The sequence below is a fragment of the Garra rufa genome, chromosome 14, assembly GCF_049309525.1.
Source record: "Garra rufa chromosome 14, GarRuf1.0, whole genome shotgun sequence".
NCBI lineage: Eukaryota > Metazoa > Chordata > Actinopteri > Cypriniformes > Cyprinidae > Garra > Garra rufa.
This window is the reverse complement of record NC_133374.1, coordinates 3922363-3935177: the sequence shown is the minus strand read 5'-3', so window position 1 is coordinate 3935177 and position 12815 is coordinate 3922363. Positions and strand designations below refer to the sequence as shown.

Sequence of the window (12815 nt, the reverse complement as noted above, 5' to 3'; positions counted from 1 at the left end):
TCTTTATCTTCGGCTATTCCGTAAATCCTTAAATTGTCTCTACGAGCACGACCCTCCTGATCTATCAGTTTGGCTTCCAGATTAGCTTGGCGCTGTGTTAGCCGTTTGATTAGCGTTGACGCAACTTGAAGCGCGGTCTCTGTTTCTTCAATTCTTTCCTCTGCTTCCTCCAGTCTGTCATTTGTTCTCTTTAACTCTTGTTTAATATCGGAAAGCTGTACCTTATTGTCCCTTCTGAACTCTCGGAGTTCGTTGAGAATACATCGCAAGCTCACATCGGAGCTATCTTCGCCATGAGGGAATGAAGTCGGAGAGCTGCTTCTGCTATCTTGTCTTGCTTCAGGGTCATTTTCTGCTACATTCGCCGTTGTCCTACTTCTAGTAGTAACCCCTTTCTCCATTGTTATGTAAAATATTCACAAGGTCTCACAAAATCAAATATTTAGGGGTTATTTTACAAAACCGTCGGGGAACTCGAAAATTAGGCTGTCATCCTCTTGGTGGCGTAACCGGAACTCGACCAATAATTTTCTACTGTTAAATTCAGATAAGACTGAGATATTACTTATTGGACCAAAAAAAAGAGTACACAGAATCTCCTAAACTACAACTTGCAATTAGACGGATGTACTGTTGTTTCCTCTACAGTCAAAAATCTGGGTGTTATATTAGACAGCAACCTGTCTTTTGAAAATCATATTTCCTATGTTACTAAAACAGCATTCTTCCATCTTAGAAACATTGCTAAGCTACGGAACATGTTACCTGTTTCTGATGCAGAAAAGTTAGTTCATGCATTCATGACGTCTAGACTGGACTATTGTAATGCACTACTAGGTGGTTGTCCTGCTTCTTCAATAAATAAGCTACAGGTAGTCCAAAATGCAGCTGCTAGAGTCCTTACCAGGTCAAGAAAATATGATCATATTACCCCAGTTTTACAGTCTCTACACTGGCTACCTATTAGGTTCCGTATCACTTACAAAATATTACTTCTTACCTTTAAGGCCCTTAATGGTTTAGCTCCTGCATACCTAACTAGTCTCCTACTACGCTACAATCCCTCACGCTCCCTAAGGTCGCAAAACTCTGGACTTTTAGTAGTACCTAGGATAGCAAAGTCCACTAAAGGAGGGAGAGCCTTTTCTCATTTGGGTCCCAAACTCTGGAATAGCCTTCCTGATAACGTTCGGGGTTCAGACACACTCTCTATGTTTAAATCTAGATTAAAGACTCATCTCTTTAGCCAAGCATTCACATAATGTATCTCATAACCTTGTACTTCAGTTACATCTGATCAAATGCACATTAATATTCTTCGGCTTGGGCTAAACACATCATTTTTGTTTGGTTGGAAGTTGGAACAGCAGCTACGCTAATTATTTCTCTATTTGTTTCTCTGTTTCTGCCACGGGATTTCCATCCCGTGGTAACTAGGATTTACACAAGATTCAGTCTGGATTCAGAAGAAGAGATGATGCCGACCCCTCAGAGGACCGCAGATGATGCCAGCCTTGAAACAACATACAGCACTACATAATTTTCTTACAAGTTTGATCACAGCACATAATCATTGCAATTAGTGTTCATCATCTGTTTGATTACACAGTTACTGATTTTAACATTTATATCATATGTACATCGACTTGACATACAGTATTCACCACTAAATACTAAAATTACTAAATATATTGTAGTAGCCTAAACTTTTGTACAGCGCTTTGCAACGATTCGTATTGTGAAAAGCGCTATACAAATAAACTTGAATTGAATTGAATTGAATTTTGTACTATTTTTATTTAAAAAAATATATAATTTTAATAGGAGGAGCCTGGAGGTATTATAGACTTTGCAAATTCAGTTTGCAGACATTTGTAGGTACAGACATCCATTGTGTGTGTCCTCGGCAGCTTTTTCCTTAGGCTTTTTAATATTGTCCATATCGATAACGGAATTATATCGTATCGACCGAAATTAAGAAATATATCGTGATATAAATTTTTGCCATATCGTCCAGCCCTAATTTGTATACAATCCTAGTACAACAATCTAAACACTGGATGAACATTTTTGACATATTAGAGTCAAATGTTTTTACAGAGGTGATTTTTAGTATCTTATTTTGTCACTCCATAATTCAGAAAATACTTAGACAGAAAACAATGTATTTTTACCATTTTGGGGGGAAATAAAATGTTGTATAAAATCAAGCAAATTATATATGAACAAATCCCTCGGTAAAAACCTTCAGGATATAGACAGGAATAAAAATGTAAGTTTGGTTTGTGTAATTGCTACTGAAGCGGAGATTTATAACTCAGTGAAGGAGAAAAAAACTCAGCCTTTAAAAATATGTATAGTAATTGAAATCTATTGACACAAATAGATAAAGTGCGATAAAAGAAACACTTAACAGTGTCTTTTGGGCGTTTTCCTTCCACTAGTCTGAAAAAACACTTTATGAAACACCAAAAAGCCCAAATTCTCTTGAGAGGTGCACGAAAAAAACTGTTTTTGCCTGCAGTGTCTCTCCTTAAGTCAGCAAAAGACAGTTCACACTAATGCAACACACACAGATAGATATTTTCTCTTCATGTCCATTAGAAACCCCTGTTTCATTTTTACGATATAATGTCTTCACTGCGTGAGCAGAAATTATTCTGATGGAGGTTTTCTCTGTCATTTGCTCACTGTATACTGCCACCTGCTGTCAATGACCCCTTTAATACTAAATGCATCAAACAACAGATTTCACATGGTGATGCTCAATGTAGTCTGAGAACTCTTTCTAAGTAGGCGTTTTTTTGGCTGGAATAAGCTGCGATGTGGACCAGACTTTACTTATCAAGTTGAAGTCTCAGACTAGCTAAATATAACATTCACCCGCTGACCTTAAATGAAGCCAAGCCACAATAAAGAACAATTCAGACTGCAAAAGAATATATTGACATTGATTTACTGCTCCAGCGGCAGATACTGAGATATTGTGTTTCACAGATACTGTGAAACAGTGTTTAGCTTTGTTGTCTCGCCATTTGACAGCCCGAGCCAAAATCAATTGCGAGTATCACCCGACTAACTATCAGTTTGCAAACACAGATCAACATATACAATAACAATGAAACCTTCCTTGTTCTTCTCCTTTGTGTTATAGATAGTGGCCCCACAAGGCATTCAGATACTTTAAAAACATTTCATAGTAAATGTGATTCATGCAATGCAATGGAAGAACCATTTTGGGTTCCACAAAGAACATTTGAGTGAACAGTTGTCAAAAAGAACCATTTTTATTAATCTGCTGAAAAAAAAGCCTTTTGTTCATTTAAAACCTTTAACATCCATGGAACTTTTTAATGTCACAAAAGGTTCTTTATAGTGGAAATCCTTCTTCAGATTATTAAAATGTCTTAAACATTATTAAAACAGTACTTTTAAGAACTTGAAATTGTCTTTTTTTCATGTTTTGGTCATATCCACTAATGATCCTTGATATGTTTGACTGAATTATAGACAGGCAAAAATTTTGAGTGTGACTTGTGTTAAAAAATAAGGTAAACAGAACTCAGAAACTCATGAAAACAAACTTGTGTTCATGCACTTGCATGTTTCGGTCATAACTTAATTTATACGTTTAATAAAAATTATAGACAACTATTTTTAATGTCATTTACACACTTTAAAATAAATATTGCAATATTTTGCAATGTTTTTGAAGAATCATTATGGTTTTCCAAAGAAAATTTCAGTGATCAGTTCTTGGAAGAACATTTTTTTCTTTTGTGAAGAGCAATTTAAAGCAATTTTCCACTAGACTTTTGATGCAATGGAAAGCTTTCATTGATGTTAAAAGTTCTTCATTGAACCATCAATCTTGCCTCCTTACATTAAAATATTAGGCGGACTGAATGCAGCAGCATGTGTTAATGCACTTTTAGGCATAACTTGCTTTATACATTCACTAAATTAATGGATTTGAAAAGTCAATACAAAAATCTAGATCTGAGATAAGATAATGCAGCATTTGTTGGCACTTGCTACTTTGCATCTAATTATAGACATTCAAGCATTGTTGATGGTGACTTGCAATTTTAAGAGTGTAAAAACCATTTTGGGCTCCACAAAGAACCTTCAAATGAACAGTTTTATTTGGTGGAGAACAATTTGAAGATCCTTTTTCCATTATAAAGAACCTTTTGTGCAATGGAAGGTTCTATGGATGTTAAAGGATTTTCATGGAACCGTCAATGCTAATAAAAAGCCTGTTTTAAGAGTGTAGCTTGCTTCTGTATTAAAAAATAGGAAATGTGTTCATGCACTTGTGTGTTTTGATCATTTGCTTCATACATGCACTAAAAAAAAATCACTGGCACAGCAATTAATAGATTTGAAAAGTCAATGCAAAAAGTTAGTTCTGAGAAGATCCCGCAGCATTTGGTTGCACACTTGATATTTTGCATCTAATTATAGACATTAAAGCACTTTTGAGTGTGACATTCAAGCATTTTAGGCTCCCCAAAGAACCTATAAGTGATCAGTTCTTGGAAGAACCATTTTGAAAAACCTTTTTTGCATTATAAACAATCGCTTGTGCAATGGAAAGGTTCTATGGATGTTAAAGGTTAATCGTGGAACCATCAATGCTAAAAAAAAAAAAGCATAGTTTTAAGTGCTTCTGTATTAAAAAATAGGGCTAATAGAACGCAGCAACTCATGAAAACAAATGTGTTCGTGCACATGTCTTTCAATCATAACTTGCTTCATATGCACTAACAATTATTGCCACAGCAATTAATTTACTAGAAAAGTCAATGCAAAAAGTTAGTTCTTAGAAGATCCCGCAGCATTTGGTTGCATAGTTGATATTTTGCATCTAATTATAGACATTAAAGCACTTCTGAGTGTGACATTCAAGCATTTTAGGCTCCCCAAAGAACCTTTCAGTGATCAGTTCTTGGAAGAACCATTTTGAAAAACCTTTTTTGCATTATAAACAATCGCTTGTGCAATGGAAAGGTTCTATGGATGTTAAAGGTTAATCGTGGAACCATCAATGCTAAAAAAAAAAAAAGCATAGTTTTAAGTGCTTCTGTATTAAAAAATAGGGCTAATAGAACGCAGCAACTCATGAAAACAAATGTGTTCATGCACATGTCTTTCAATCATAACTTGCTTCATATGCACTAACAATTATTGCCACAGCAATTAATTTACTAGAAAAGTCAATGCAAAAAGTTAGTTCTTAGAAGATCCTGCAGTATTTGGTTGCACACTTGATATTTTGCATCTAATTATAGACATTAAACCACTTTTGAGTGTGACATTCAAGCATTTTAGGCTCCCCAAAGAACCTTTCAGTGATCAGTTCTTGAAAGAACCCTTTTTTCTTAAATGAAGAACAATCGGATGAACCTTTTTCCATTATAAAGAACCTTTTGTGCAATGGAAGGTTCTATAAATGTTAATGTTCTTCAAGAAACCATCAATGCTGTTTTTAAGAATGTAGCTTGCTTTGTGGCAAAAAATAAAAAAAATAAAATAAAAAATAAGGTGAACCTTTTCATTGCAGGGTTCTTTATAATGGAAACAGATTATTCAAATTGTTCTTCACTAAAGAAAAAATGGTTCTTCAAGGAACTGATCACTAAAAGGTTCTTTGAGCCCAAAATGCTTGAATTTCTTTAATTAGATGCAAAATATCTAATATATTAATTGCTTTGCCAATGATTTTTAGTGCATATGTGACCCTGGACCACAAAACCAGTCATAAGGTTAAATTTTACAAAACTGAGATATATACATCATATGAAAGCTCAATAAATAAGCTTTCTATTGATGTATGGTTTGTTAGGATAGGACAATATTTGGCCGAGATACATCTATTGGAAAATCTGGAATCTGAGGGTGCAAAAAAATCTAAATACTGAGAAAATCACCTTTAAAGTTGTCCAAATTAAGTTCTTAACAATGCATATTACTAATCAAAAATTACATTTTGATGTATTTATAGTAGGAATTTTACAAAAAACCTTCATGGAACATGATCTTTACTTAATTTCCTAATGATTTTTGGCATAAAAGAAAAATCAATAATTTTGACCCATGCAATGTATTTTTGGCTATTGCTACAAATATACCCCAGCGACTTAAGACTGGTTTTGTGGTCCAGGGTCACATATATGAAGCAAATTATACACAAGTTTGTTTTCATGAGTTGCTGCGTTCTATCAGCCTTATCTTTTTTAATGCAGAAGCAACCTACACTCTTATATACAGGCTTTTTATTAGCATTGGTGGTTCCATGAAAAACCTTTAACATCCATAGAACCTTGTAATTGCACAAATGTTTCTTTATAATGGAAAAATGTTCTTCACCAAGAAAGACTGTTCATTTAAAGGTTCTTTGTGGAGCCCAAAATGTCACACTCTTAAAAATGCAAGTCATGCACAAAAATGCTTGAATGTCTATAATTAGATGTAAAGTATCAAGTGTGCCAACAAATGCTGCATTTTTTCTCTCAGAACTCATTTTTGCATTGACTTTTTAAATCAATTAACTGGTGTGACAGTGTTATTTAGTGGATGTATGAAGCAAGTTATGCCTGAAAGTGCATGAACACAAGTTGCTGCCTTCAGTCCGCTTTATTTTTTTAATACAGAGGCAAGCTACGTTGGCATTGATGGTTCCATGAATAACCTTTAACATCCATGGAACCTTTTTAAATAGTGGAAAAAGGCTCTTTAAATTGTTCTTGGTCAAGGAAGAAATGCTTCCTCTAAGAAGTGATCACTCAAAGTCTCTTTGGGGAACCCAAAATGGTTCTCCAAAACCCCTGTTTACAATGTTTATTTTTAATAAAAATGTAAATCTCACTAAAAATGATTGAATGTCGATGTGCAAATTATCATGCATGCATCTATTAGATATATAAACCAAGTTATGACCAAAACATGCAAATGCATGAACACAAGTTTGTTTTAATGAGTTGCTGTGTTCTATTCACCTTATTTTTTAACAAAGGTCAGACTTAAAACTACTTGAATGTCTATAATTAGATCTGAAATATCAAACAAATGCTGAAACATCTTTATTCAGAACTAACTTTTTGCATTTTAATAGCTTTTTTTTTTAATCAGTTGGTGTGGCAGTGATTTTCAGCAGATGTATTTTTCAGTTAAAGTAAACAGAATTACAAATATCTCCAATTATCTAAGAGGAGCAACACAAAAGATATGACCAAAACATCAAAGTATGTGAACAAACATAATTTCAAGGTAATTTTCTGCATTCTGTCATCCTCTTTTTTGAAAACAAACTTGTGTTCATGCACTTGCATGTTTCGTGCATAATTTGCTTTAAGCATTCACTAAAAATCATTGCCACAGCAATTAAATGATTTGAAAAATCAATGCAAAAAGTTAGTTCTTGGAAAAGATCCTGCAGCATTTGGTTGCACTTTATTTAGCACTTTTTGAATAAACATTTTAAAGAATGTAACAACCTTTTAGTGATCAGTTCTTAAAAGAACCATTCAAATAACCCTTTTGTCATTATAAAGAACCTTTTGTGCAATGGAAAGATTACTTGAATCTTAATCAATTTATCAACGCCAATAAAGAGCCTGTTTCTAAGAGAATCGCATGCTTCTGCATTAATGAATAAGGTTGATAGAATGCAGCAACTCATGAAACAAACGTGTTCATGCAATTGTGCATTTTGATCATAACTTGCTTCTAACATGCACTAAAATGACTGCTACAGCAGTTTTAGATTTAAGAGCAATTTGAATAATATGTTTCATTATAAAGAACCTTTTGTGCATTGGAAAGTTTCCATGAATGTTAATGTTGAGTGCCAATAAACTGTCTGTCTAGAAGACTGTAGCTTGCTTTGCAGTGAAAATAAGGTGGATAGATTTCAGCAACTCACGAAAACAAAATTGTTCATGCACTTGCATGTTTTGATCATAAATTGCTTCATATACATGCAGTAAAAATCATTGCCACAACAATTAATTTTAAAATGTTAATGCAAGAAGTTTGTTCTAAGAAAAAGATGCCGCATTTGGTTGCACATTGGATATTTAGCATCTAATTAGACATTTAAGCACTTCTGTGTGACAATTAAGCATTATTGGCTCGCCAAAAAACCTTTCAGCAATCAGAACCATTTTTTTTTTAGTAAAGAACAATTTAACTAGAATTCAACAAACTATCACATTTTTCCATTATAAAGAACCTTAGAAAGGCTCTATGGATATTAATGTTCTTCATGGAACCATCAATACCAATAAAGATCCTGTTTTTAAGAGCATAGCTTGAATTGCGGTAAAGAATAAGGTGGATACAATTCAGCAACTTCTGCTCATGCACTTGCATGTTTTGTGCATAATTTGCTTCATAGATTCACTAAAATCATTACCACAGCAATTAATTGATTTGAAAAGTCAATGCAAAAAGTTTTGTTTTTGAATAAACATTTTTAAGAGTGTATCAACTATTTAAGAGTGAATTTTTCAAAGAACAGTTCTTAGAAGAACAATTCGAAAAATTTTATACCATTATAAAGGGCCTTTTGTACAATGGAAACTTCCAAAGGTGCCTCACACAACCACAGACGGCAATAAAGAACATTTATTAAGAGTCTATATAGGTTTTGGGGCCGCTGTGTTTACCGCACATACGAACAGCTACATATATCAGATTCAGACTGACCCAAATCCATTTATTAGTGCTGGATACTAGGCCATAAAACACAGCAACATCACACACTCAGGTGCAGTAACTACTGAGGGATATGCGATGCTACCAGGCCACATCAGAAATATTCCTACACACTCCATATATTTCCCCTGAACATTCAGGTGCAGTAAAGCTAAAGCGCTACCCCTGCTGAATGTTGATGACTTGCATGGAAGAACACCACCATATGCCATCTGTACTTCTCCTGAAATCAATAAACTGATGTTAAAAGATAAAAACAATCGGCTACACTCCGAAACACTCTCAAAAATATGTTGTATGATGCAGACAGGTGTCTCAACATGTGAAGGAACTCAATGTATCGACAGCTCCCCGCCACACACACACACACACGCATACACACACACGCCCAGGACTGTGATGGATGTGATGTGTGGAGAAAGACCACCCTTCCCTGGCCGAACCCCATGAGGGAGGCATTTCTGCTGCATCAGGATGTTTTAACACAACATCTGCAGATGAATAACACACACACACACACACACCCTTGACATCTGATGAGCATCACATATGAACACACACAGACTCACTCACACACACACAGACAAAAACACACACACACCCCACCCAGACCCCGTCAGGACAGCAGACCTGAGTACCGCAGTCTACACACACACACAGACACACATACACTTACACAATAACACTCATGTACATACGCACACACAGCACCCTGTCCGTGAAATGGCGTAAGTCGCTCACCGGCGCTCTTGTCTTTGCTCTCCATCTCCCGTTGCGCTGCTGTCGGTCACGGAGGATGAAGATGCCGATGATGAAGACACGTTGTTCGCTGCGTCCGTCCGCTTCGCGTCGGTTCCTGGCTTGCGCTGCGGCGCGCGGGCGCGACTCTCACGTGAGAGCAGCTGTCAATCACTTCACGCGGCGGCCGGTGCTGAGGCGACTGAGGAATCGCGGGCGTGGTGGTGTTTGCTGATGCTGGAGCGCGCGTGAGTGAGTGTGCGTGTGTCTGACCGGGGGCTCGTTCCGCGCGCCGTTAACGGGAGCTGCCGCAGCTCCGCCGCTATCAGACACACGGGCGTGACGTCAGCGCAGGTGTCATGTGACACTTCACAAAAGAGTCCCGAAGTGATCCTCAGATCAACCCCACCATGGCACAAATGGTATCAGATTGTATTACCAGGGTAGGCTACTCTGATATATTCGTATTAATTAATATAGAGCATAAGTATAACAAAAATATTATTTACAAGACTAAAATATACCTATTAGTAGAATCAAATAATTCTAATTATATATTTATATGTGACTCTGGACTACATAACCAGTCATAAGGGTTCATTTATTGTACATTATCTGGCATTTATACATATGAATAAATAGCCTAAGCTTTCCATTGATGTATGGTTTGTTAGGATAGGATAGGATAGATAAAACTATTTGAAAATAATCTGAGGATGCAAAAAAAATCTAATATTGAGAAAATCGCCTTTAAAGTTGTTAAAGTGAAGTTCTTATGCATTTTGTTAATCAAAAATTAAGTTTTGATGTATTTACGGTAGGAAATTTACAAAATATCTTCATGGAACATTATCTTTACTTAATACCCTAATGATTTTTGGCATAAAAGAAAAATCGATCATTTTGACCCATACAATGTCATTTTGGCTATTGCTACAAATATACCCGTGCTGCTTAAGACTGGTTTTGTGGACCAGGGTCACATATATAGTAATTATAATACAGTAAATATAATAAAATATATAATATAATGAATAGGCTATATAAATATTTGCATACCGCTAATATAAAAGTAAGTCGATACAACTTAATCAAAATGCTTTATAAAATTGGCTAAGTAAATAAGAAATAAAAACAGCCTACAAACACAAACAGGGTAAAAAAAAAAAAAAGGTAATTTCTCAGAAATCTGCAAATGCAGGTCTGTAAAATTAGGTTTTTAAACAAGACGCATTTGATTTTGATTAATCTTCAAATACAACCATACTAGCCTATACTAAGGTCCAAAATAATCATTAAAAATAAATAAATAAAATAAAAAAAGATTATGTATTAATTTAATTATTTATTAAACAAGACAGCATTCCAAAAATACTCGTTGGTCTAACCAAATGATGTCAGGTTGACTCCGTGACATGAATCGTATTTTGACTAAAAAAATAATAATAATAATTTAGACATTTTTGTCTGGAACTCTGACATGGAACTCTGTCTTACAAAAACATTTCCACCAAAATATCATAGTATTTCACTAGGAGTGTTTTACTAGTTAACAATAAACCGTTTACCTCACCTGATTTGTGATGGATGTTATCGTGGAATAGAAATATAGCTAAATAGGCCTATTTTATTTGCAAACAACATTCTTTTTCGTTTATTTCAGTTAATATCATAAAACTAGCGAGTTAGTACTGACAGTGTCCTGTAAACATGGCTGAGGACGCCAGGCCAGAAGCGGAGGAACAGACAAACCGATTCAATTGAGTGAGGCGTTTGCTCTGGAACTGCTCCGATTGATTCAAACTCGTGACTTCGATCATTCAGTTCAAGCGATTCACTTCACTTCACTTCAAAACCCAGATCAAAAGATCTATTCATTTTCGAATTTCAACATCGCTTGATGAAAAAAAAACAGGTATAGTGATGGGTGAAACTCCAAATTCAGTTTAAAATGATTCACTGTTTCGAAGCCCTCTAATCGATTTAAGACTTCAAAGCGTGTATGGAATCATTAGGGGCCAAGCACCGAAGGTCAGGACTTCGAAAGGGGTTTGTGAATCTTTGGATTCTGATCGGAACTTCAGTGTGGGCTCGCAAATCATTTGATTCAGATCGAAACTTCGGGACGGGTTTGCGAATCATTTGCTACAGTTTAGAAATTCAGTGTTGGGTTCACAAATCATTTGATTCAATCGGAATTGTATGATTCACAATCTGTGTTCCGAAGTTCTGATCGATGGTTCGCGAAACATTACTCAGGTCTGGACTTCAGTGTGGGTTTCGCAAATCATTTGATTCAGATCAGGACTTCGGTGCAGGTTCGCAAATCTTTTGATTCAGATCAGAACTTCGGAGCGGGTTCGCAAATCATTTAATTCAGATCGGGACATTGGTGCGGGATCGCGAATCATTTGATTCAGATAATAACTTCAGAGCGCATTCGCCAATCATTTGATTCAGAGCGGGACTTTAGTGTGGGTTTGTGAATCATTTGATTCACATCAGGACCTCAAATCACGTTTCGCAAATCATTTGATTCACATCGGGACTTCAAATCATGAATCATTTGATTCAGGTCTTCAGAGCGTTCCCGAATCATTTTGTGAATTGAATGATTCGCGATATGCGCTCCAAAATCACGATCTGAAATTGTGGTTCGTGAATCATTACTCAGACCAGGACTTCGGAGTATGTTCGTGAATCATTTGATTCAGATCGGGACCTCAAATTGCGTATCGCAAATAATTTGATTTAGATTATGATTTTGAAACCGGTTTGTGAATTTTTTGATTCAGATCTACAAAAGCGGGTTTGCGAATCAATTTGTGAATTGAATGATTCGTGATACACGCTCCAAAATCCCGATCTGAAATGGTGGTTCACAGAATCATTTTAATTAGGCTGGCCCTGCTTCCCAATGTTCAAACTATCCATCCTAAATAGTATGTGCGATTACCAGAAGCGTGTCCCAAAGCATAGTATGAAAGAGTATGCCAAAAGTCTACTATTTCAGGTCGATTTTTGAAGTGTGGATCCATGCACACTCTAATGGCTAATATTTCCCACAATCCATTACGCTTTGGCAAAGGAATCGGTCCAGAACTACAAACACGAATAAAACGTGTTAAAAAACTACAAGCATGGCAGATGTGCGCGACCGGCGGTTAGGTAGAGATGTTTAGAAAGGAGTTCAATTTACTAATAATCTACATTTCACCTTGTAAAAATATTTATTTAATCTTATCTGTGTTATATTTAATCTGCAACAGCAATGTGAACTTTTATAAACACCCGTTTGGTCGTTAACTTTTTAATGCATCATTATGCAGAAAATATGAGCAGAGTTCTCTTACGAG

General features: G+C 35.7%; 1 protein-coding gene across 1 annotated transcript in view; it reads right to left on the bottom strand.

The window, feature by feature from the left end:
- LOC141284496 (fibroblast growth factor 12-like) overlaps positions 1–9781 on the bottom strand; it is an 86011-nt gene extending 76230 nt beyond the window's left edge. The window contains exon 1 of the mRNA XM_073817458.1: positions 9463–9781. Coding sequence (XP_073673559.1) covers positions 9463–9487 — 25 coding nt within the window. The 5' untranslated portion in view covers positions 9488–9781. The remainder of the gene's footprint in view (positions 1–9462) is intronic.
- Positions 9782–12815: the final 3034 nt, after the last annotated feature.